A 26,395-nucleotide genomic window follows, 5' to 3' on the forward strand; every position below is an offset into this window, starting at 1 on the left:
GAAATCTGTTGCATTCCTGTACACTAATGATGAACTATCAGAAAGAGAAATCAGGAAAACAATTCCACTCACAATTGCATCAAAAAAAATAAAATACCTAGGAATAAACATAACCAATGAAGTGAAAGACCTATACTCTGAAAACTACAAGACATACATGAGAGAAATTAAAGAAGATACCAATAAATGGAAATACATCCCATGTTCATGGATAGGGACAATTAATATTGCCAAAATGGCCATCCTGCCTAAAGCAATCTACAGATTCAGTGCAATCCCTATCAAAATACCAACAACTAGAGCAAATAGTTCTAAAATTGATATGGACTGACAAGAGACCCTGAATAGCCAAAGAAATCCTGAGAAGGAAGAATAAAGCAGGGGGAATTATGCTCCCCAATTTCAAGCTCTACTACAAAGCCACAGTAATCAAGACAGTTTGGTACTGGCACAAGAACAGACCCCTAGAACAATGGAACACACTAGAGAGCCCAGATATAAACCCAAGCATATATGGTCAATTAATATATGATAAAGGAGCCATGGATATACAATGGGGAAATGACAGCTTCTTCAACAACTGATATTGGCAAAACTGGACAGCTACATGCAAGAGAATGAAACTGGATTATTTTCTAACTCTGTACACAGAAGTAAATTCAAAATGGATCAAAGACCTGAATGTAAGTCATGAACCATAAAACTCTTAGAAGAAAACATAGGCAAAAATCTCTTGGATATAAACATAACAACTTTTTCCTGAATGCATCTCCTCAGGAAAGGGAAACAAAATTACAAATGAGCAAATGGGACTACATCATGCTAAAAAGCTTCTGAACAGCAAAGGACACCATCAGTAGAACAAAAAGGCATCCTACAGTATGGGAGAATATATTTGTAAATGACATATCTGACAAGGGGTTAACATCCAAAATATATAAATAACTCACATACTCAACACCCAAAAAGCAAATAACCCAATTAAAAAATGGGTGGAGGATATGAACAGACAGTTCTCCAAAGAAGAAACTCAGATGGCCAACAGGCACATGAAAAGATGCTCCACATCACTAATTATCAGGGAAATGCAAATTAAAACCACAAAAAGATATCACCTCACACCAGTTAGGATGGCCAACATAGAAAAGACGAGGACAACAAACGCTGGTGAGGATGCGGAGAAAGGAGAACCCTCCTACACTGCTGGTGGGAATGTAGACTAGTTCAACTACTGTGGAAAGCAATATGGAGGTTCCTCAAAAAACTAAAAATAGAAATACCATTTGACCCAGGAACTCCACTCCTAGGAATTTACTCAAGGAAAACAACTTCTCAGATTCAAAAAGACATAATGCACCCCTACGTTTGTTGCAGCACTATTTACAATAGCCAAGATATGGAAGCAACCTAAGTGTCCATCAGTAGATGAATGGATAAAGAAGATGTGGTACATATACACAATGGAATACTATTCAGCCATAAGAAAGAAACAAATCCTACCATTTGCAACAACATGGATGGAGCTAGAGGTTATTATACTCAGTGAAATAAGTCAGGCAGAGAAAGACAAATACCAAATGATTTCCCTTATTTGTGGAGTATAACAATGAAGCAAAACTGGAGGAACAAAATAGCAGCCAACACACAGACTCCAAGAAGGGACTAGTGATTACCAAAGGGGAGGGGTGGGGAAGGGCAGACAGTGAGGGAGGGAGACGGATTGTGGGGTATCATGTTTGGTGCACATGTTGTGTGTGGGGTCATGGGGAAGACAGTGTAGCTCAGAAAAGACAAATAGGAACTCTAAGGCATCTTACCACACTGATGGATAGTGACTACAGTGGGGTATAGGGAGGCCTCGATAATAAGGGTGAATGTAATAAGCACATTGTTTTTCTTCTGAAACCTTCATAAGTGTATGTCAATGTTACCTTAATATAAATAAATAAATAAATGATTATTTTTTAAAAAGAAAAACTATATAATCATGTGAATAGTTCACTACTACATCACCAGGACCCAAAACAGTGCCTGGCACAAAGACACCCAATATATATCTGGATGAAATGGATGAAAAGATGAAGTCCAATGAGCACATGGACTCCCACCATTGTTGCTACTATTTCACATTGTGCTGGAGGTCTCAGGCAATGAGATAACATAGGAAATAACTTCCAAAAAGGACAAGATATAGCTGTCACCACTTTTGGTGCTTTTATTACCCCAAAATAAGCCAAGAGAGTCAACTGTCTTATTTAATTCAATGGTTTTTCAGAATTAATTGCAGGAGGCCCTGCCCTCCCACACTCCCACAACCCCAGGGCCACCCAGAAAAGAGAACAGAGCCAGCTCACGTTTGCACACATTTAATGCCTGCTACCCTGGTTCCTGATTCCAGAGCTCCTCTAGGCCATTTCCCTTCTAGTCACCCAAGACCTAGTCACACACCACATCCCTTCCCACTGGGATGCAAAGCAGGATCCAGTCTTCAAGGTGCCACTCTTTCACCGCCCTGACCTTGTTGAATACAGACACATGACTTTGGTTTAACCTTGAGTCAGCCCCATTCAGCAGAGGCAACTCACAGGTCCATCTGGGGCCGCAGCAGCCAGGACAGGAGTAGGAGCCAGGCAGAGGTGCAGGGGCCTATGAGAGCCCCACTGCTTATTTGCTTCTTGATCCACTTGCTGTACTTGGTGACACGGGCATACACACCTGGATCTGGTACTTTGGTACAGGCCTTTTCCAAGGACAACACCCCAGCCAGAATCCATCTGCCCTCAACTTCACAAGCCAGTGGACCCCCGGAATCCCCTTAGGTAAAGAGAGGAGCTATGGAGGCTCTGGGCCCAGCTGGGACCCCACGGACCCAGAATTTCCACCCTCTTGAGCTCTGCTTGGAAGAGTCTTTCACTCCTCGAGGGGCTCACTACCTGGGGTCCTCCTTCAGCTCCTCAGTTGGGGGCCCCATCCCAGAACATCAGGCAAACCAGAGTCACCGGGAAAGGAAAATGGGAGCAGAGCACTGCCTGGTGACGGTGACACAGAGGGAGGCCGGGCAGGCCGCTCCCCGAGGAGCTGTCCCTCCCGACCCAGAAGGCGTTCCCAAGAGAGGAGCTGCCAGAAACTCACAGCGCACAGGTTTTCTCCATAACTGGTGGCACAGATCGTGTCCCTCAAGACAAGGGGGACAGTGTGGGGGATGATGGACTTCTTGCGGTGAATCTGGTCACACCTCTTACTGTCCATGATAAACACCTCAGCCTCCTGCAGCTCTGGGGTCAGTGTGGAGTTGACTGTAGAAGAGCCCAATGCGATGAGAATTGACTCCTTGTGCCACTCAGCCCTGACCTCTTCCCAGTGTCTTGTCACCTCCATCCCTGAGACTCAGCCATGCCACCCCTGTTCACACCCTCATGCCCTCCTCCACTTGTTCCTGCCCGCTGCAGTGTGGACCATGTTTGGCAAGCCCCTCACCCTCTAAGGCTCGTTTCAGGACCCCTTTCTCTGGGAAGCTTCTGCTTCTGAACTAAGCAGGCCACAATCCAAGTTTCAATGCAACCACTTACAAACCAACCATGTCCTGCTTCTCTTCAGCCTCTGAACTTGGCACTGGCTGTGCCCTCGGCTATCTGATTAGCCCTTGCTCCTCCTTCAGGCATCGCATGCAGGCTCTGCCCAGGCTCACCTCAGATCCCTCCCAGCTTGATTTCAAGAACACCTGACAGTCTTTGCCTCCTTCCTCATCAGCCTCCCACACTCAGCTGAGTTCCCTGTAGGCGGGGTATTTCCCGACGCCAGGGACTTGGTGTATAGCAGATGCTCAAAGTTTGTCAAACGAATGAGTAAACGAGTGAGTATATTTGTGAATCCCTGACTCTGAGCTTCTGTGAAAGACAAATAATCATGCCCAGCCCATACATGGCGAGGCCTGAATGAGGTGCCCACAGCAGGCACAGTGCTGTAAAACATGACAATGGCACCCACGCAAGGAGCAGTCCTAACACATCCAATGAACCAGGGGCCAGAGTAGCAGCCCCACACTTCCTGAGAGGCAACAGTGAGGCAATCCAGCAGACAAGGCCACGAAGGAAAGGAGTGTATGCTCTGGGGGGCACCCCCACCCAACCCCCATCCCATTCTGCTCACCAGAAAAGCGCTGTTTTGCCTGGCCCCAGCCAGTCACCCAGCACTGTGTCCCAACCTTCAGGGTGTAGCTGGGCTCTGGGAGGCAGATGGGCTGCATGTACTTGCTGAGGATGGCAGGAGTGTGAAGCTGGAGAAGGGCAACATCGCCCATGGTGAAGGTCCGGCCCCAGTACTTGGGGTGCATGATAATGTCCTTCACGGGGATCACAAGGGCCTTCATGCCATCTGTGGGCTTGAGCTTGGAGGTGCCAAGAATCACTGAGTACTCCTTGATGCTACAGGAGACACAGAGCCCCAACTAGTGGATGTCAAATTCCCAAGCAACACTATGCTCCTGCCTCTGCTAAGGACCATCTCCCTTAGCAGAAGCCCTGGCAGATTTTGCTCTGCTCCCTCCATCTTGCAAATCTGGCCTGGGGGCCTTCAGGGCCAGAGATCTGCCTGCCTCCTCGTTTACCGCTCAAACTGACTGAAGGTGGCCTGGTCTGTGTGTGGTGTATGCAGGCATGAAGGCATTGGTATACATGTCTGTTCTCATGTGTATGAGGGTGTGGGTACTCTGGGTTTTCCTGTTGCCCTGCTTAGGATACAGTCTTTGTTGCTTGGGGTTTCTGTCCTAGCTCAGTTTCCGGCCCCCTATGAAATCCTGAGCACAATTCTTCCCTGTTCTGGACATCCATTCCCCCTCCCATGACCTCTCTCTCTCCCACACTGTTTCACAGAAGAAACGAAGAAGGTAGGCTAAACCTGTTGCAACCCTGGGTCCCCAGGCCCTGGACATGTGGGCGGCACTTACCCTTGGATGCAGTGGGCAGCAGTCACCACCCAGCTGGGGTCAATGAGGGCCCCTCCACACAAGTGCTCATCTTTCACCTGGAGGCTCACAACCCAAGGCCAATGGTGAGTCACATCCAAATCCTCCGACCACAAGGGCTTGCCACAAACTTCAGGAGCAGCTGTGCCAGAGAGACACAGTGACCACAAGAGGAGAATAAGAATGACTGAGACCAGTTAAGGGGATGAAAAGACAAGCTCTTAACTAGCAGAAAATATTGCAAACCACATATCTGACAAAAGACTCACATCTAGAATGCATACATTTCATTTTCTAAGTCTTAATTGCTGGTATATAGACATACAAGTGATCTTTTAAGCTTTTCTTGTATCTGGCTACCTTTCTAAATTCACTTATTGGTTCTAGTAGCTTGTCTGTAGATTCCTTAGGGTTTTATACTTACATGATCACGACACTGAGAATAAAAAGTTTTACCTCTTACTTTCCAAAAAAAAAGAATGAGACCAAGATGCCACCTGCCCCAGGCTATAAACTCGGGAGCTTGTTCCTATTTCAGAAAGGGTAAGACTGAGGGGGACAGATGGGCAGTGGCCTACTTAGAGCCACTGAGCTAAACAGAAAATGACGACAGATAAAAGCATCAAGACAGAGATATAGAGGAATCACAGGAAGAGAGACAGAGATACTGAGACCCAGCATAGCAGGGCAAGAAATGCATTTCCTTGTGTCTGGGGTGGGTGTCTAGACCATGTTCCTGAAAGGCTATAGTACTTGCTGCATCTCTTAGATGCGAAAGGTCTCTGTCCCCACACCATTCAGAGTCAAGAAAGCCTCCACACTTCTGTGTTAGAAGTCTTTACATAGGTATTCAAGAAAATGCCCCTGCACGTAGCCCACAGAGTCCCCCCACTCAAAGCCTACACACTCTTAGCTTGCATGTAGTTCCAGCAATCAAGTTGTACAATTGTATGAATGAACACAGATGCAGAAATTATAAATAAAATGTTAATCAACATTGCATTTTATAAAAATAAGGCACCATGATCATGTCAAGATTGTCCCAGGAGATTGGATTAAAGGTGGCGGCATGACAGGTCAGACAGAGGCTTCCTCCTAAAACTGCATATAATATGAAAATATAATTAATACAACTAATCCTGAAAGAGCAACAGGAAAGAGGACTGTGCCAAACTGCATACACCTGGAGAAAAGAATAAACCTCACGGAACGGGGTAACATGCCAGAGCCATGGCCTGGCAGGACCCAAACTCTTCCCCCACCCCAGCTCATCAGCGGGAGGAAGAGAAATGGAGTGGGGAGGGAGTGGAGGCCTGGGACTGCTGAATACCTAACTCCGGAGATGTGCTCTGGGAGCACAAGCCTACATTTCATCGTGCTTGCATGGTACTCTCATGATTAGGGGGTTGGAAAGCTAAGACAGACAGAATACTTGGTGAGATTGAGATTCCAGCTACTTATAGAAAGCAGGGATCCCTATCTGGCTGCTCTGGGACAAAAGGAAGGCAGGCAGTCTGACAGACTTCCTAACAGCAAGAGGGCTGCTAAAGGGGCAAGGATTGCACAGAGCTTACTGCTCAGGAGAAAGGACAGGCAGACAAAATTGTCTGGGTGCACTCTGCCCAGCAGGTTGGAAACTTTCTCGATCTTCAGGTGCTCCAGCTCCCTGGCTAGCTACACAGCTCAAAGGACCCCTCCATGATATGCAGCCTACTGCGCCTTTCTCCCAGCCAGCCCCACCTGTCTCGTAAACTGGCAAACCCTACCCTGGCATTAGGTCAGCAAGAGGGATGCCCCATCTATAGTAACTACAAATGCAAAGCATAGAGGTTTATACCTATGTGCTCGGCCCACTGGTTCTGGCAGTAGAGGGAGGCATAGCAGCTGGGAAGCAGGAAACAGGTCTTTCCTCCGCCCAGGCACCAATACCACTCCCCTGCAACCCCCAACATTGCTTCAGGGGCTGAGCAGCTCCAGGGAGTAGAGTTTCTGGGCACTAGAGGGCACCATACACAAATATAAAACACCAAAGAAACCTGGTTCAAAGTAAAATTATGAATACAACACCTGAGAAAGATTCAAATGAAATCGACCTCATGAGTCTTCCTGAAAGGAACTTCAAAATCAAAATCATTAACATGATCATGGAGGTACATAAAAATATTCAAGAACTCAGGAATGAATCCCAGTCAGATATCCAATCATTGAAGAGCACAATGGAGGCTATTAAAAGCAGATTAGATATGGTGGAGGAGACAATAAATGAAATACAAATTAGAAAAGAGGAATACAAAGAAGCTGAGGCACAAACATAAAAAAGGATCTCTAAGAATGAAAGAATATTGAGAGAACTGTGTGATGAATCCAAATGGAACAATATTCGAATTACAGGGATACCAGAAGAAGAAGAGAAAGAGAAAGGGATAGAAAGTGTCTTTGAGGAGATAGTTGCTGAAAACTTCCCCAATCTGGGAAAGGAGATAGTCTCTCAGACCATGGAGATCCACAGATCTCCCAACACCAGGGACCCAAGGAAGACAACACCAAGACATATAGTAATACAATTGGAAAAGATCAAGGATAAGGACAGACTATTAAAAGCAGCCAGAGAGAGAAATAAGATCACAAACAAAGGAAAGCCCATCAGGCTATCATCAGACTTTTCAGCAGAAACCTTACAGGCCAGAAAGGAGTGGCATGATGTATTTAATGCAATGAAGCAGAAGGGCCTGGAACCAAGATTACTTTATCCAGCAAAATTATCATTTAAATTTGAAGGAGGGATTAAACAATTTCCAGAGAAGCAAAAGCTGAGAGAATTTACTTCCTACAAACGATCTCTACAGTCTATTTTGGATGGACTGCTATAGATAGAAGTGTTCCTCAGGTTTAATAGATTCACCAGAGGTAATAAAACCACAGTAAAGAAAGTAGAACAGCTAATTACTAAGCAAATGCAAAATTAAATCAACTATCCCAAAAGTCAATCAAGGGATAAACAAAGAGTACAGAATATGATACCTAATATATAAAGAATGGAGGAGGAAGAAAAAGGAGGAGAAAAAAAGAACCTTTAGATTGTGTTTGTAAGAGCATATTAAGTGAGTTAAGTTAGACTCTTTGAGAGTAAGGAACTTAATCTTGAACGGTAACCACAAATCTAAAGCCTGCAATGGCAATAAGTACATACCTATCAATAATCACCCTAAATGTAAATAGACTGAATGCACCAATCAGAAGACATAGAGTCACTGAATGGATAAAAAACAAGACCCATCGATATGCTGCCTACAAGAGGTTCACTTTAAACCCAAAGACATACACAGACTAAAAGTGAAGGGATGGAAAAAGATATTTCATGCAACTAATAGGGAGAAAAAAAACAGGAGTTGCAATACTTGTATCAGACAAAATAGACTTTGAAACAAAGAAAGTCACAAGAGACAAAGAAGGACATTACATAATGATTAAGGGGTCAATCCAACAAAAAGATAGAACCATTATAAATATCTATGCACCCAACACAGGACCACCCACATATGTGAAACAAATACTAACATAATTAAAAGGGGAAATAGAATGCAATGCATTCATTCTCAGAGACTTCAACACTCCGCTTACTCTGAAGGACAGATCAAACAGACAGAAAATAAGTAAGGACACAGAGGCACTGAAAAACACAATAGAACAAATCGACTTAACAGACATCTACAGAACTCTACACCCAAAAGCAGCAGAATACACATTCTTCCCAAGTGTACATGGAACATTTTCAAGAATAGATCATATACTAGGCCACAAAAAGAGCCTCAATAAATTAAAAAAGATTGAAATTGTACCAACCAGTTTCTCAGACCACAAGGTATGAAACTAGAAATAAATTACACAAAGAAAATGAAAAATCCCACAAACACATGGAAGCTTCACAACATGCTCCTAAATAACCAATGTATCAATGACCAAATAAAAACAGAGATCAAGCAATATATGGAGACAAATGACAACAATAATTCAACACCACAAAATCTGTAGGATGCAGCAAAGGCCATGCTAAGAGGAAAGTATATTGCAATATAGGCCTACCTCAGGAAAGAACTATCCCATATGAACACTCTAAACTCACAATTAACAAAACTAAAAAAAGAAGAACAAATGAGGCCCAAAGTCAGTAGAAGGAGGGACACAATAAAGATTAGAGCAGAAATAAATAAAATCGAGAATAAAACAAGAGAAAGAATCAATGAAAGCAAAAGCTGGTTCTTCAAGAAAATAAACAAAATAGATAAACCCCTAGACACACTTATCAAGAAAAAAAAGACAGTCTACACACATAAACAGAATCAGAAATGAGAAAGGAAAAATCACTATGGACACCACAGAAATACAAAGAATTTATTAGAGAATACTATGGAAAATTATATGCCAACAAACTGGATAACCTAGAAGAAATGGACAACTTTCTAGAAAAATACAACCTTCAAAGGCTGACTCAGAAAGAAACAGAAAATCTGAACAGACCAATTATCAGCAAAGAAATTGAATTCACAATCAAAAAACTACCTAAGAACAAAACTCCTAGACCAGATGGCTTCACTGCTGAATTTTATCAAACATTTAGTGAAGACCTAATACCCATCCTCCTTAAAGTTTCCCAAAGAGTAGAGGAAGAGGGAATACTTCCAAACTCATTCTATGAGGCCAACATCACTCTAATACCAAAACCAGGCAAAGACATCACAAAAAAAGAAAATTACAGACCAATATCCTTAATGAACATAGATGCAAAAATACTCTACAAAATACTAGCAAACTGGATTCAAAAATACATCAAAAAGATCATCCATCATGATCAGGTAGGATTTATTCCAGAATGAAAGAGTGTAGCTCAGAGAAGACAAATAGGGACTCTGTGACATCTTACTACACTGATGGTCAGTGACCACATTGGGGTATGGGTGGGGACTTGATAATATGGATAAATGTAGTAACCACACTGTTTTTTCATGTGAAACCTTCGTAAGAGTATATATCAATAATACCTTAATAAAAAATTTAAAAAAAAAGATTGTCCCAGGAGTTTAAGGGTGGCCCCACAATGGAAGAGCCCTCAGTGTATTTATTCTCCATATAAACGTCTTTTTCTTTAAAGAGAGAAAGATCATGTGCTTTCCACAAGACACAGAAAAAGGAATTTGAAAAATTCAACACATATGTATGACTAAAAAAAATCCTCTCAGCAAACTAGGAATAGAAAGGGAATCTTTAACTTTAGAAAAGTTGTATGCCACAAACCTACAACTAATATCATAGAACATAAGAAGCAGCCAAAGAGTAGGTCCTCCTGACTTTGTGGGAGGAGGACGGAGGAAGTCATTGAGAGGGCACAGGGGGCATCCGGGTGCTGGTACTGCTCCACGTTCTGCCCTGGGTGAGAATTGTACAGTTGAGTCACTGTGTGACGAGCTGAACACTTTATGCTTTGTGTAGTTTTTTGTGTATATATAATCCTTCAGCAACATCTTTGCTTTTAAAATCAGTAACATTTCTCTACCCCAGCACAACCAACTAGAAAATATATTTAAAGTGAGATACAGTTTTAGTAATTTCCAAAAAATTATCAAGTATGGAGGAATTAACTTATCCAACATATGCAAGATTTCTTTGGTAATACATTTAAAACTCTAATGAAGGACACTGAAAATGACTTGCAGAAATGGAGAGACAGCCCTTGCTCCTAACAGAAGAGCTAAACATTTTAGATGTAATTTTTCCCAAAATTAATCTATAAAGTCACCTTCCAAGTTAGAATTTTTAAGAAATTTGATAAAGTTACTGCAAATTTGAAATAGAAAAACAATAGCTCAATCTTGTAGAACAAAGGGATGCTTGTCTTGATATATTTAGACACACACCCAAGCCATGGTAACAAAAACAATGTAAACTGACATTGACAGACAAATGGACCAATGGAAAAGAATAGAGAGCTTGAAATTGTTCCATGGAATACAGGAACTTAATGTAAATACAGAAGCCACCACTATCAGTGGGTAATGGATGGATTCTTCAGGAGAGAGTGCTGGGATAACTGGCTCACTATGGAAGAAATAAGAAAAATAAAACTGGATTCCTTCTTAATAGCACTTGAAGACCTAATGTGAAAGGTGAAATTGTAACATTAACAGTAGAAAATGTGACAAGGGTGAGAAAGTCATCCTTAAATAAAACCTTAAAGCACACACCATAAAGCATTAAACTGATTAATTTGATTATATCAAAATCAAGGATTTTGACCTGAGGAACAAAGTTAACAAACAGGTGGAAGACTGGGAGGCATTATTTGCAATATGTAAAATCAATACAAGACTTTTGTTAGGCAGATATAAGGAACTCTAAGAAATCAGTAAGAAAAAAGCACAACAGACCAGATGCACCAGACAAGAACAGGCAATTGCTTAGAAGAGGAAACTGAAGAGGCCAAGGGTACAATGAGACATGCTCAAATTCATTAGTAATGAGAAAAGTGTCAATTAAGTAAGAAGTCAAAATTTTTACTTTTGGGACTGGCAAAAAATACAAAAGGGGGATGGTGCCAGTGTTGGTAGGTCTAGTAGGAATGCGGAGGGCTGACCAAAACTGAATATGGACTGTAGATAAAAATATGGCATCAATGTAAAATTTTTATTCATTTTTTTATTAAGATATCATTGATATACAGTTTTATGAAGGTTTCACAAGAAAAACAATGTGCTTATTACATTCACCCTTATTATCGAGTTCCCCCCCATACCCCATTGCAGTCACTGTCCATCAGTGTAGTAAGACGCCACAGAGTCCCTATTTATCTTCTCTGAGCTACACTGTCTTCCCCATGACCCCACACACACCATGGGCACCAATCATGATACCCTACAATCCCCTTCTCCCTCCCTCCCCACCCACCCTCCTTTACCCCTCCCCTTTGGTAACCACTAGTCCCTTCTTGGAGTCTGTGAGTTGGCTGCTATGTTGTTCCTTCAGTTTTGCTTCTTTGTTATACTCCACAAATAAGGGAAATCATTTTGGTATTTGTCTTTCTCTGCCTGACTTATTTCACTGAGCATATACCCTCTAGCTCCATCCATGTTGTTGCAAATGGTAGATTTGTTTCTTTCTTATGGCTGAATAATATTCCATTGTGTATATGTACCACATCTTCTTTATGTATTCATCTACTGATTGACACTTAGGTTGCTTCCACATCTTGCCTATTGTAAATGGTGCTGTGATAAACATAGGGGTGCATTATGTCTTTTTGAATCTGAGAAGTTGTTTTCCTTGAGTAAATTCCTAGGAGTGGAGTTCCTGGGTCAAATGGTATTTCTATTTTTAGTTTTTTGAGGAACCTCCATATTGCTTTCCACAGTAGTTGAACTAGTTTACATTCCCACCAGCAGTGTAGGAGTGTTCCCTTTCTTCACATCCTCGCCAGCACTTGTTGTTCCTAGATCGATGTAAAATTTTGAAGTTGTTAAGTATACTGTGGTTATCTAGAATATTCTTAGACAATATACACCACAGTATTTAGAGATAAAGAGCCATGCTGTGTTACCCTCAACTGATTCTGAAAAAATTGTGTGTGTGTGTTCCTTGTACTATTTGTATTTTTGCAGTGTTTTATAAATGTAAATTTTTTTTCCAAAATTTTTTTATGGAGCAGAAAGAAAAGAGGAGGAAACAGAAAGATCTAGAGCACAGACCATTTATATAAGTTAACAATACATGCACACAGAACCACAATATGTATTTTTACAAGAACACACACAAATAGAAAGATATGCACTGAACATATAAGGAAGGCTGGGAGGAGAGAAGGGGCAGGGAGGGCCTACCGCCCAGAGCCATAGGACTGAAACATGGACAGATGCAGGAAGAACTAACTTCACCAAACAATCCATGACCATTCAGGGTGCACCCATGACAGTGATAGCCAGCCCTCCATCCCCGAGCTCTCAGAAAACCAGGCTCTGCAGACATTGCCACAGGGCCCAGGAGGCTCACGTGCAACTGAAGAGTTTAGGGCCCAAAAGCTGTGTGTGGGAAAGGGCCTTCATCACTCCCGGACAGTCCCCTGGGGGATGCAGCTCGGACTGAGTTCACAGAGGCTCTGCCTTCCCACAGGAGGCCAGGTGCTCAGCTCTACACTGTGAAGTCTCTATGTCCTGGCAGCCAAAGACTCTTCTTTATGAAGCAGGCCCTTTTGATTCAATTCCTGCTTCCTACAGACCCAGAAACACTATCCATGTGACCCTCCTCAGAACATAACCCCCCCAAGAGCTGAAGTTTTCCTGAAGCAGGGGTTCACCCTATCCACCTGGTTTGGTGGTGTTTTCTCTGTAACTTGGAAGAGAAAAAAGGAACAGAGATGAAGCGAAAAGTCTTGACAAGATGACAGTGAAGAGGTGCATTTTTCAGTAATTAGTTAATTCATTCATTCACCAAGTAGTCCCTAATCTCCACTCCATTCCCAACCTGGAGCCTGAGGCAGGCAGGACAGAGGTGTACCAAACAGATACCCTGCTGTCCAGCAGGGGAGACAGAAGTAAATACACAATCACCTGTATGGGGTCACTTGTGTGGGACAAGGCCACAGGTGCTAGGTAGGCCCAGAAGAAGTGGTAGACAGAGAGGCTTCTGGGAAGAGGAATTATTGTGCCAAGTCTTAAAGATGAGAAGGCAAAATAGAAATGAAAAGGAACAATGACACTCTTTGCAAAAGAAACACTGTGGTGTATGCCAGAGAGGATAAAGGGCAAGGCCTGTGATGGCAAGAAATAATGTCCGGGAGGGGAACTGGGGCCAGTCACAGGGGGCCACATCTACCAGGCAAGAAGCCTGTGTGAGACCCTCTGATAGGAGGGAGACCAGTGGGGGTCTGACACAGTCAGGTTTGTACTATGAAGGCAGGATGGAGAAGGGATAGGAAGGTGACAGGACAGAAGGCAGAGAGATCCCACTGGAGGCTCTGCAGAGCTCAGGCAAGATGTGAAGGGGTCTGAATGAGAAACCAGCAGTGTGAGCAGACATGGGGGCCTGAGAGAGATGGCTGAGTCCTCCAGTTCTGATGTTAGGGCTGGCTGCTACCCACTGAGTTAGAGGACAGAGTGAAAAGAAGATGGGGGCCTCAGCTTTAGACCCCTAGGTGTTGAGTTGCTTCTAGGTGATTCAGGTGGAGATGTCAAGCAAGTGGCTGCAGACACGCTGTTCTGTGAAGCAGAATCATATAACTGGCAGCTCCATGTCCAGAGCGAGTTCACCCAGGGGGCAGTGAAGCAGGCACCGAGGGAGTACCTTACGGAACCCCTGTGTGTCAGGGATGAAGAGAGCATGGGTGGCCTGAGAGCGGCCCAGAGGAATGAAAGAGTTACCCTGAAGTAGAGGGGAATCAGGTAGTAAGGCCTGAGAAGTCAAGGGACCAGAGAAAATGAAAAAGAGGGAATAGTAGCAAAGGAAAGGACAATAAAGGCAGAGACATTCCAGGAATGGGCTGAGGACTAAGTGAGAGGTGAGGATGCTGGAAGAAAACAGACTGAAAACTCTGATTCTGAGAAATCTAGCAGTCAGGGGAAAGAGACAAGTAAAGAAACACAGCAAATACAAAGGGCAGGAATGTAAAAGGATGAAGGAGGCAGCATGGCGCAGGGAGGGCCTACCGCCCAGAGCCATGGTGAGCAGGCTGACCTTGAACACAAGGCACTCTGATTCCTAAAGAAATGGTGAGGATGGTATTGAGTAGTGAGGTTTGGAGGTGCCCTGAGGACTGCAAGGAGTCAAGGGACACAGCACCTTTGCTAACAGATCGTAAAAGCATGGCATCTCTGCCTCCAAGCTCCTTGTCTCCTCTGCTGCCTTCATCTTAGGGCCAAACGAGAAAAAAAAGGAAAAGGGCTTCTGCTCAGCCCTGCACTCAGGCTTATGGATCATCAAAAGGAATTTGGCTTACAATTTGAGATTTCTGCAAATAGCTCCTTACATGAAGCTTGCCTCCTCCGGGTATAGAGAAGTATGTATGAAATTCATGATTCCTTGCCAAAGAGTTTTAGGAACATTGTGACCAGACCCAGGTCGGCGAGAGTCAGCTAACCCAGGACACGGAGCTCCTCAGCTCTCCTCAGAGCCTCGCTGGTGCCCACATGTCTGCAGCCTTCAGCCACCTCCTAACCTACTCCACTTCCAGCTCCCCCTTTTTCTAGCATAAAGTTAGCATGGAGTTTTAGGACATTAGTCCACCATCTCAGTCGCCTAGCTTTGCAAATAATGTCACTTTCCTTGCCCCGACAAGGGGATCTAGACTTATTGGCATGTCCTGTGGTAAGTGGCACAGGCTTGGCCTCAGTAACACTTCTGAGCGACTGAAGAGGCTGCTAGTGAGGCTCTGGGTTGGAACTGAGGGTCTCAAAAAAAGGTGAGTTTTGGAATATTCGTGTTAGTGTGAATGGAGACCACAAATTTTGTCTGGCCCAGGGCCACATGCCCCAGTGGGTGGGGTGCCCAGCTGCCTGGGAAGATCAGAGAGGCGGTGGGGGTGAGGGTAGAGTATGAGAGGCCTGAGGATGCTGTTAGGAGCATGATGGGGTCTTGGCCATCCAATCCACACTGGCCGGGAAGGAAGTGCATGACTGCCCAGGAGAAAATGAAGCTGCCCTCTGCACTCCAGATTCCCAGGGTAAACTGCAGGGCAGGTGACCTGAGATTGGAAGTCAGAGGGCAGGGGTTTGGGATCCCTGGAAGGCCCTGGGGTGAGCCTGGGGTAGGGCAGGGGAGGAGAGGGGACTGGGATGTGGGTGAGTCCGGGGTCTCAGAGGGTCAAACAGACAGCGCCCCCCATTCCACCCCCACCCCACCAGAGCCAGTCTCCGCCTTGAATGAGGGTGGGGATGGTGAGGGGTGGGGGATGGGCAAGGAGGGAGAGGGGGGCGGAGAAAGGGTAAAGGTGAGGGAGGGGGAGGGGGGTGGAGGTAAGGGGGAGTCGGGGGAGGGGCAGGGAAGGGATGGGGGAGGCAAGGGTAGGGAGGGGTGGGGGTGGGTCAGGGAGGGAGAGGAAAGGGGAGCAAGAAGGGATGGGGTGAGGGGAGGGAGGGGGAGGAGCCTCGAGGAGAGGAAAGGGGAGCGGGGGAGGGGAGGGGCGGGGGAGGGGCGGGAAGGAGTGGGGAGGGGAGGGAAGGAGTGGGGTGAGGCGAGGGTGCGGGTGAGGCAAGGGTGGGGAAGATGGGCCGGGCACAGCTGGTCGCAGAGCGGGCATCCCCTCACCGGAGTGGAGCAGCGGCAGCAACAGCAGCAACAGCAGCAACAGCAGCAGCAGCAGCAGCAGCAGGAGGCGGCGGGTCAGGCGCCAGGGCGTCGAGGCCCCAGGCCCAGCGCAGAGGCTGCACAGCCAGGCGGCCATGATGCCTGGGAGACGCCACCTAGCGGCTGCAGAGCGGCTCCCACGAGCCCCCGGGAGACGCGCCATTGCGTGAGGGCACCTCGAGCCCGCGGCGGCGCCTCCAGTGCCTCAGTGCACCCCCGCACGGGCGGAGTTTCGGACGCTTGATGGTGGTTCGTGCGCACGAAGCTCTGAGCGCGCCACTGCGGTCGGTGTCTCCTGCACTGCTGCCTGCTCCTGAAGCTGATCCTGGATCTGGGATTGTCTCCGGTGGCCAGCCCCATGAAGGCATCCCCGGGTGTGTGAAGCTGGTGACGGTGCCTCCAGAACCTGGCTGGTGAAGGCACACTCGCATCCCTGAACAGTGATACCTTTCGCCCATCCTCTGACCACATCCTTGGCACCCTTGGGCTTGGTGCGTTGGACAGTATCACAGTTTATATTGATTTTGAGTATCCGAAAAGATACTTAAAGTACAAGAAAAGAGTAATATGGTTAGGGAATCAGGGAAGATGTCTATGAGAAACTGACATTTGAGCTGGACCCAAGACTCAGAAAGAGAGTCTTGGGAGAGTCTTGAGAAAGGAAAGACATTTCTCCCCTTCCACAGACAACCAACAGGGTGGGAGCAACCAAAAGAGATGGTGGTATATGCCAGGTCTTGGGCTTTCACCAGGAGTTTTTGGCGGAAGAATGATGTTTTTAGATCCGCTGGGTGTCACAGACACTAAGAGATGACTGCCGTGATTCCTGCTTCTCTAGTGTAGGAGGCCCAGCTCTGGGAACCACATTCCCTAGTCTGGCATCTACGGGGGTCCACATAATGAGTTCCCACCAGCAGGTGGGTAGAGGTGACCTGTGCCACTTCCACACCAAGGCAGTCAAGAGGAGGTTGCCTTCTCTACTCATGCTAATGCAAAGGTTCCCAGAGTGTGACGCAGAGCGGCCACAGCAGCTGCTGGGAACTTAGAGGTGTGCATTCTCAGGCACCGCCCCAGACCCGCAGGACTGAAGACCCTCGGAGTGGAACCAGTGATCTGTGTTTTAACAAGCCTCCAGGGAACTTGGATGCAAGTAAAGCATGAACTTCAAGGCTGGGGCAAGCCTTAAAATGGAGAAAAGCTCCCTGCTGACCAGGAATGCATGATTGGGTATTCTAGGAACAAGAAATCGTTTTACTCCATGAATATTCAGAGATTTCTTAAAGCCGCTGGTTTGATACTTGTTAACAGATTAGATGTGAGGTAAACTCACACTCAACCCCAGCCTTCCTTAGGTAACACATGGGACTGACACAGAGTGCCCTCTGAAGCCCAGGGCTGTCTGGGCGCTCGAACCTGCCCCTGGGAGCGGCGGCCGCCCCTGCGCCAACTCCCGGCGGCCTCCGCCGTGGGTTCTCCCGGTGATGCAAACGCTCACTTCCCGCATCCACTTCGCACAGAGGCCCCGGAGCCGGCAGGAGCCGCGCGCCGTGGGCAACATCCAGAAGAAGCTGGCAGGCAAAGGCGAGGGCGGCAAGCGGCCGGAGCGGGGCGCGTCGCGGCGGGCTCGGGCGCCAGGGGCCGGCACGGACAACCAGGGCCGGGTGCGGGCCTCGGCGACGGCGGGCAGGGCCCTCGGGCACCAGGGCTGCGGGAGCGGCGCCGGGGACCCCGCTGCCGCCCGCGCGCCCCCCGGCACCCGGCCGCTGTGTCCCGCCAGCCTGAAGAGCCGCGGCAACGAGCTCTTCAAAAACGGGCAGTTCGCGTTGGCGGCCATTAAGTACGCGGCGGCGATCGCGCAGCTGGAGCCTGCAGGAAGTGGAAGTGCAGATGATCTGAGTATCTTACATTCAAATAAGAGCAGCATGTTACCTAAAAGAAGGATACTGCAGTGGATGCATTCAGGATTGTAACAGGGCTCTGGAACTTCATCCATTCTCAATCAACCTCTTCGTCGATGAGAATGGCCTCTGAAACTTTAAGAGCAGTATCAGAAAGCTTACGTGGATTATAAAACAGTGCTGCAAATAGACTGTGGAATCCAGCTAATAAATGACAGTATTAACAGAATAACAAGAATTTTAATGGATCTGGATGGCCCAAGCTGGAGGGAGAAGCTATGGCCCATTCCTGCTGTGCCCTCTTCTGTGCAGCTGCGGGCTTGGCGGCCTACAGCAGAGACACCCCCACACCAAGAGGGAGATGCCTGAAGCCACCACCAAGAAGGCCCCACGATGAAAAAATGTTTAAAATTCTTAAAGAAGAAGGAAATCAATGTGTAAAGGATAAAAACTATAAAGCTGCCCTCAGTAAATACAGTGAATGCTTAAATCTTAACAAGGAATGTGCCATCTGCACAAACAGAGCTCTCTGCTACTTGAAGCTGAGCCAGTTTGGAGAGGCAAAGCAGGACTGTGCTGAGGCACTACAGATAGATAACAGAATGTGAAAGGTTGCTACAGACGAGCTCGTGCTCATAAAGGACTCAAGAACTGCCAGAGAAGTTTAAATGATCTCCGTAAAGTTCTTCTACTAGACTCAAGTACTGTTGAGGCAAAGATGGAACTGGAGGAAGTAACCAGATTCCTTAATATTAAGGAAAATACAGCATCACTCAGTGAAGACAAGGAGAGAAGGAAAATTGAGCTTCAAGAGGTGAGTGCAGGCCATGAAGAGGAGCCCGAAAGGACCTCAGAGGAGGTGTCCACAGACGGCCTTGCTTCTGAAGAGGGAGACCCAAGCGATGCACCACTGGACCACTATGAAAAGCTATTGATCACTAAGCCTAACAATGCCCATGAATTTGGTCAGGTTATAAATGCTCTCAGTACTAGAAAGATAAAGAAGCCTGTGCACACCTTTTAGCCATCACTGAACCAAAAGATTTGCCAACGTTGTTGAGTAACAAACTTGAAGGCGATATATTCCTCCTTCCCATTCAGGGTCTGAAAAACAATCCTATTGATAAAGATCCCTCATTGGTGTATCAGCATCTTTTCTATCTGAGCAAAGCAGAACGGTTTAAGATGATGTTAACACTAATTAGCAAGGGCCAAAACGAGCAAATTGAACAGCTCTTTGATGACCTCTCAGACACACCAAATAAACATTTTACTTTACAAGATGTACAGGCCCTAAAGTTGCAATATGAGCTTTAAATCAAGACTGTTAGATTTCTTCCATGCTTCTATGTGCTCCAGTAATGCTAATGAGATGGTATTATAATAAAGTTGCATGGATAAAACCTGGCTTAGAAAACATCCTTTGTCTGGACTATAAAATACTTCACTTATTTTTATACATAACATGTATATTCTACAATCCACTTTTTTATTAATTGTAAATATTTTCTTATGTACAAGCTAACATCTTTATATTTAATAATTATAGTTACTTGTTAAAACATTTTAATTTATATTCTGCATTTTCTTTTAATAACATTAAAAATTTAAGTTAAATTACATTTCTTTGAACTGTGAATGTGTCCTCTTAAGTTTGATAGAAATATATTTCTTTAAAATTCAGTTTTAAAAATGGTCATGTAATTGTAGATTAATGATACCAAAATAAAAAAATTTAAAAAAATTAAAATCATTAACAGTAATTTCTATACCACCTTTATTTCACGCTAATATATATATAAATCTCATTTTATACTAGTACAGATTACAGTCTGCTAAGATGAAATGCAACACTTTAGTCTATAATGTGAAATGATTATTAAATTGTGATTATTAGAGCTATAAGAGGAACATATTTTTTCTAATATGAAAGCATTGCTTAACAATTAAGAAAAATTGCTAAAAATTTCTACCACTTTTTACTAGATTTTAAAAAGCTACTTTCCCATATATAATGCTTATATAAGCAGTAACAGAAGAACTACTATATAAAAACAAACTAAGCCTGGGTTTCTATTTGAATTGTCACCCCCTACATGTTCCCAAACATTTAAATGTCTTCTCCTACAAGCATGACCATATTTATTCCGCAATGTAAAAGGGAAAAGTGAAGACCTCTTATTATATTGAAAGCTCCTTAGTTAACTGGGTCAAAATAAAGATATTTCTTAAAATAAATAAGTTAATAAAAATAAAACACTGACCCCTGGAAGGGCAGGGGACAGGAATTTGAGAGAGGGTTGGTGAGGAGTTAGACACTTTGGGACATTCAGCCCAGACAAGAAGGGTAAAGAGCTAGGGCCTAATTTGGTGACTCTCTCTTGCCCTCCTCCCTGTGGGGATGCAGAGGAGCAAGGAGAAGCACTAGAAGAGGAGGGGTATTCCTCATGCTTCAACTTCACTCTTGCTCCCAGTTTCAGTCTCTCTCGATCCCCTATTCTGAGCCTCAGAGGCTGTTAAATTAGCCCACAAAGCTCCCTGCAGACATACTGATGTCTATAACAGGGTACAAGGAACAGGGCCCAGCTGGCTAAAACCATCCCTAGGACTCATATCTAAGTAGGAGGGGACACACCTCTCCCTCTACGATCTAATAAGAATCATGAACAATTCTTTAGTTAAACAGAAAACTAATTCTCTACAGAGTATGTTACATGCAGCCGACAAACTTCAGGAGACCAGAGCTTCATAAGACAAAAGTGATTTTCCAAACATTTATTCAGTTCACATCAGAAATCTCGGGACTCTGTAACTGCCTCAACACAGCTTGGGGTGAGCCCGGATGTGGCCACTGGGGCACTGAGGAAGGGGATTCCATGACTGATGTGCCCCAGGAGGGCTTGTGTGCCAGAGACTGGCCACTCACAGGTGGATCCACACTGGGGGGCAGAGGAACATCTCCCAGCCCTAGCCATCCAAGTCAGATGTGGAAATCCTGGGCCTCCCACCTCAGCAGGGACACGGTGATACCTCCTCGCTCTCTCTGAGCAAACACCCAGCCAGCCAGCCTGACAGTCTCAGGTGAGAGCCCCGGCACAACCAGCTCTAACACTGTTGCACCTCTTCTTTGGTAGGCGTTGTCCAAGATGCCCATGGAGCACCGTGCTCCAGTTAGCAGGTCAGCTGGCCCTCTGGTTGGGATGGTCTCACCCACTCCTTCCTGGCAGGCACAGCACATCCGAGGGTGGGTGTGACTGGGGCAGGTGACTGTAGCACGAGGCTGGGTCGCTTTCTGGACTCCAGGCTTGCTGCCACTCACGTGTGTGTGGACCACCACAGGGTCAGCAGATCCCAACCAGAATTTGAGGAACGAGCACTGAGTAGGAATAAGAGGTCGGAGGAGAGGCCTAGTGCAAGACTCAGAAACAAGAAGGGACTGGCTGTGTGGTCAGGGGGTCACCAGGATGCCCAGGAGCAGCAGACACAGGGAGAGGATGAAGAAGCCAGCTGAGTCCTGAGAAGAAGCCTGACGCACATGATCAATGAGCCAGTCCTTGTAGAAACTGACTTCTGTGTAAACTCCAGGATATCCTCTGCGACCACAGCCAATGCCCCAGCTCACAATCCCCACCTGGACCCATGTGCTATTAAAGTCGCAGACTAGGGGGCCCCCAGAATCTCCCTGGGGAAAGAGAAAGAAACAAACACAGGAATGGAAGAAGATCAGAACATGCTGACTGAGCTGCAAGGGGCTGGGGAGACAGGATACCTGTGGGGCTTTGCCAGGAGCCCCTAAAGCTCCCCAAGCCCTAGGTGTCGTTGAATATGAGATTTGAGAGTTGAAAATTGTTAACAAATAAAATTGGTGTATGTACTCCAAAAATTGCATACATACAATTGAATATAAACAAAAAAATGTACATACTCTGAGATGATAATGATTAATGAAGTCATTTTCCAAGTATATTGCCCATCACATTGAAGGGGTTCAAAACATGTGACTTGTATTATTGGCATTTCCTGCCTGAATCTTCCCCCTCCCCAGCAGCCCTCCAGGTAGCGTCACAGCCTCTCTACTGGAGGATTGGGTCAGGCCGCCCTGGTAAGACCTTGGCAGCTTGTCCCCTTTAATCCCCTTAACACAAATGAGGAGTGAATGAAGGGGCGGGCATATAATGCAGCCCTACTGCTTGTGGATAAGGAAACTTTAAGGGGACAACCATGTGCAGTGGTGTCAAAGAGCCCATCAACTGACCTGGCAGGAATCTTTACCTTGAGTGCTGTAACCACAGACAACCCCTTTCCTGACTATGTCATTGTCATTTGCCAACTCTTTCTTGAGCAACTCATTACATTCCTCATAGCGAATAATGTTTTGCTCAGCCTCCTGAAGCTTTGTTGGCGCTTCCTTTGATGAGGCTGTGGAGGTAATTCAGGAATAGGTGGGTCTGCTTAATGAGAAGGAGAGGAGACCCCAGCATTCACCCTGGGTCTCAATATAATGTGTTCACATACAGACACCCTCTCAGGGCAGTGGATATTGTCCCCATCTGACACTGGAGAAAATGAGGCCCAAAGTTGACATGGGGATGGGAGGGGGTATAAATCAAAACCAAGACAGGAAAAGAAAGAACAGATCAGGACAGAAAGAGGCCAGGCCTTACCACCCTAAGGAATCAAAACCAGCTGTCCGTCACTCTGAATATAAACAGTAATAGTGTCAGATATCCCGTACATTGGTCAAGTGTCTTTACTTTAGAGCAGGATCACAGACTCTCAGACAAGTGCCCTAAAGGTATCAAATCTAGCCTCTACGCAGAGAGAGGAGGCCCTACAGTTTCACCAAATGAGTTCTCTGGCCTCTTCCCATTCACTGAAAGATCCCTCTCCACCAGGACAAGTATTTCCAGTTCACATTAGCAGACACATCAACTCTTGTTGAGCTAAATACACCAAATAGAGAATCCACATTGCTTGTCACCCAGGGTCGTAACAAAGTAAGAGAAATTTATAACACCATCAAGTTACTCCCCAGCACCATCTTCTCCACCCTCCTTCCTTACCCACTTGCTAGAAGATTGCCTCCCTGTCTCTCCCTTTAATGGGTAGGCCAACCCCAGGGCACCAGGCGTCTCTCCCCTGGCCTTGCTTCACAGTCTCACCTTTTTCATCCAGTTTTCCCCATCCAGTCACCCAACACTTCGTACCAGCTTGCACCATGAAAGCCTTTTCAGGAACGCACACAGGCTGGATGTGTGAGGAGTAATTCACAGGGAAGTCGAGCAGGGCGAGGGCAATGTCATTTTGGATTGACCCAATGGGATTATAGTATTTATGAACAACAATGTCGCGGACTGGAACCTTGATTGCCATTCTGGAGGTATGCTTCACGTGTGTGTCTCCCATCTTCACTGTGTATTCCACGTCCCTGTAGAGAGAGCGTGGAGGTTCCGCACTCCCCTTCCACATTTTCGAGCCTCGTTTTATCTCTGAGGCCAGTCATCAGCTCCCTGCCTCCCTCCAAATCACATCCCTTCTCCAGACCTCCTGGCCACTCTATCCGGGGGTTCTCAGTTTGGCCCCCAGTGAGGAGCATCAGCCTCACCTGGAAACTTGTTAGAAATGTATCCCACTCCTGACTTATCTAATCAGAAACTCTGGGGTTTGGGACAGGCAGTCTGGGTTTTAACAAGCTCTGCAGGTGTTGCCACACTCATTAAAGCATGAGACCACTGACCTAGCCAAACCGGTCTACTTCGCTGCACTTCCTTAAATATTCCCCCTTGTAAGTCTTCACCCACTCCATCTCCCAGCTGGCATCTCTTCCATTTCTCGCCACTTGGCTTGAGGGCTCATCAACACAGGCTTAAAAGAAGTGGCTCTGAACCTGATTTGAGGCCTTGACTTTCCCAGCTACCACGGGCCCTAACATCACCCACCTCTGACTACCGCCTGAAGAGCAGGGACTACGGCCTGTTTTTCACGAGGAGGAGTAAGCTCAGGAAGAGGAGCAGGACTGGCAGCTTGATCAGGAGACCATACCGAGAGCCCCAAAGACTCACCCAGATATGCAGTGGGCGGCGGTCAGCACCCACTGACGCGCGATGAGGGAGCCTCCACATATGTGCTGATTATTGATCTGCAGGCTGACCTGCCAGGGCCACTTCTTCTCTGTGGCTGGCATTCCACCAACTATCCTCATAGACCTGTGGCCACATCCTGGAGCTGGTCAGTGAAGGCAGGACACTGAAAATAAAGCCACTGACAGCACCAACACCAGAGCCAGATAATCCTCAGAAGTCCATAGCCCGCAGAGGAAGGCCGTGTCCCCTCAGGCCCCTGGAGCAGGTCTGCACCACCTAGGACTCCTCAGAGAAGGGCCGTATGGTCTCAGATCTCGAGGGCAGGGCTGGGTCCACTCAAGGCCTCCCCCGCTCCCCAGGAAAAATCGCGTCCCCTGTGGCCCTCCTCCCGCAGGGCAGGGTCCCGTCCCCCGCAGGCCAGGCTAGTTAGAAGTCGTCTGTGGGCCGGGCCGGGCCCAGAAGCATCACCTGAAGGAAGCAGCGTAGCTCTTGTGGTCTGCAACGGGGCTGCTGTCTGGAGGGCTACCGGGGCCTGGTAGGAATCCAAGTCAGGGGGGTAAACGCCACGAAAGGCGGGGACACGGCGGCCACAGGGGACCCGGGGGCCCCAGAGGATACCGGAACCTCCGGAGGCGAGGACTCCCACAGGCTCACCCCTGGGTCCTCGCGGCCGCCCCCCGAAGGGTACCAGGAGGGTGAGGATGGTGCCATCCTGCCCGCCCGGGCCTCGTTGAGGCAGCGTTGAAGGAGCAGGAGCCAGACGAGGAGGCCCAGGGAGCCGCCGCGGAGAGCGACGCCCGCGGGCGCCATGGCTCGACGGCGACACAGCCCCTTGCAGCGCCCCCTCGCGGCCGGGAGGCAAACAGGGGACCGGGGTGGGGGCGGGGCCGGGCCTGGGCATCTCCGGAGGAGCGGAAACGGCGGATCCTCCTGCCTTCGAGGGGTATGTCGTCCTCCTGGCTTGACTCGGATCCCCATTCCGGACTGGGTCCAGCCGGGACTGACGGGTTCAGGTGATTCTGAGGAAACTGTCCTTGATAGCGACCTCCCAATTTAGGGTGGGCACTTCCTGACACCCCTACTCTTCTTGGTGTGGCACTTGGCCTAGAGCTGATGAGGATAGTCAGCCTGGGAATTAATTGAGCCTGAATTCTCCACAGTGGTTCCTCCCCTTAGGGCTTCATTCACCAGACCTAGATTTTTGGGGTAGGGAGATTATACAGATTAAATAGGTTAGGCAAAGGAGTAGGCGGCTATTTTATTTCCATCTCAGAGACTCCTTAAAGAATTAGCCACTACCACAGATATCTGCAAGTCAATCCATTTTTAATAGTTTTATGTCCCTGATGTCTATTCCTCTAGTTTAGCCTTTTGTCTTTGTTGCCTAAGTGTTTCTACTAGGCCTCTGCCTCTCTGGGCTTCATCATCCCTCTTGATGTCAGGGGAAAAACAACAATAACAACTTTTGAATTGCAGCACTTACCACTTTTCCCTGGTCAGAAGAGCACAACCAGTTACAGCGTTTTTCAAGGATATGAGTGCTCCCCTCACAATTTATTTTTCAGGAGCTTGGTGAGTTATGCTCTAGTCCCTTTTGGAGGTCAGCGGAGGAAGGGAGCAGATCTATTATCATGAATCCATTCCAGTATTCTCCACTCTTTCTTTGCATTCCTTTCTCTACATTAAGCCAAGGAATTTCTGCACATCAACGTCCTTCAGTGTGGTTCACCATTTAGTTCAGGTTTGAAACAACCAGATAAACATATAGAGCAATTCCTACCTGCCTGAACCAGCAAACTGAATTCAGAATTTCTGGTAAGTATACTCCTAATAAATTTGGGTCCAAGCCTCCCCAATCAAGAGTCCTTAGAAGCCAATCCTATACATACACTACTGTTTTATTCCAGTGCAGGTTAGAAAAACCTTACAGTTCTTTTTGTAAGAAAGCCTTTTCCTCCTGGGTTATACTTTGAACCTGTCCTGGAGCATGCTGGGATCTCACTCTAGTTATTATATCTAGAGGCAAGGAATGTTCTTATAATGTAATTTCCTCAGAAGAAGTCATTACAGTGTCTCTAAGGTAAAGACGAACCAGCCTTACCAATTGGGAGGAGGAACTGTTTCTG

General features: G+C 46.5%; 2 protein-coding genes across 2 annotated transcripts; one reads left to right on the top strand and one right to left on the bottom strand.

The window, feature by feature from the left end:
* Positions 1-2,851: 2,851 nt before the first annotated feature.
* Positions 2,852-25,105, bottom strand: LOC108396490 (transmembrane protease serine 9). Its single transcript, XM_073230434.1, has 7 exons — positions 24,924-25,105; positions 24,738-24,801; positions 24,249-24,411; positions 23,349-23,614; positions 4,946-5,105; positions 4,150-4,424; positions 2,852-3,296 (listed from the first exon to the last, which is right to left on the bottom strand). Exons 1-7 carry the CDS (start codon positions 25,077-25,079, stop codon positions 2,947-2,949), a joined length of 1,434 nt encoding a protein of 477 aa, XP_073086535.1. The 5' UTR covers positions 25,080-25,105; the 3' UTR covers positions 2,852-2,946.
* On the top strand, positions 17,580-19,762 carry LOC108396491 (sperm-associated antigen 1-like). Its single transcript, XM_036991739.2, has one exon. The coding sequence runs from the start codon at positions 17,770-17,772 to the stop codon at positions 18,256-18,258; it is 489 nt and encodes a 162-aa protein (XP_036847634.2). The 5' UTR covers positions 17,580-17,769; the 3' UTR covers positions 18,259-19,762.
* Positions 25,106-26,395: the final 1,290 nt, after the last annotated feature.

Source organism: Manis javanica, chromosome 3, assembly GCF_040802235.1.
Source record: "Manis javanica isolate MJ-LG chromosome 3, MJ_LKY, whole genome shotgun sequence".
NCBI lineage: Eukaryota > Metazoa > Chordata > Mammalia > Pholidota > Manidae > Manis > Manis javanica.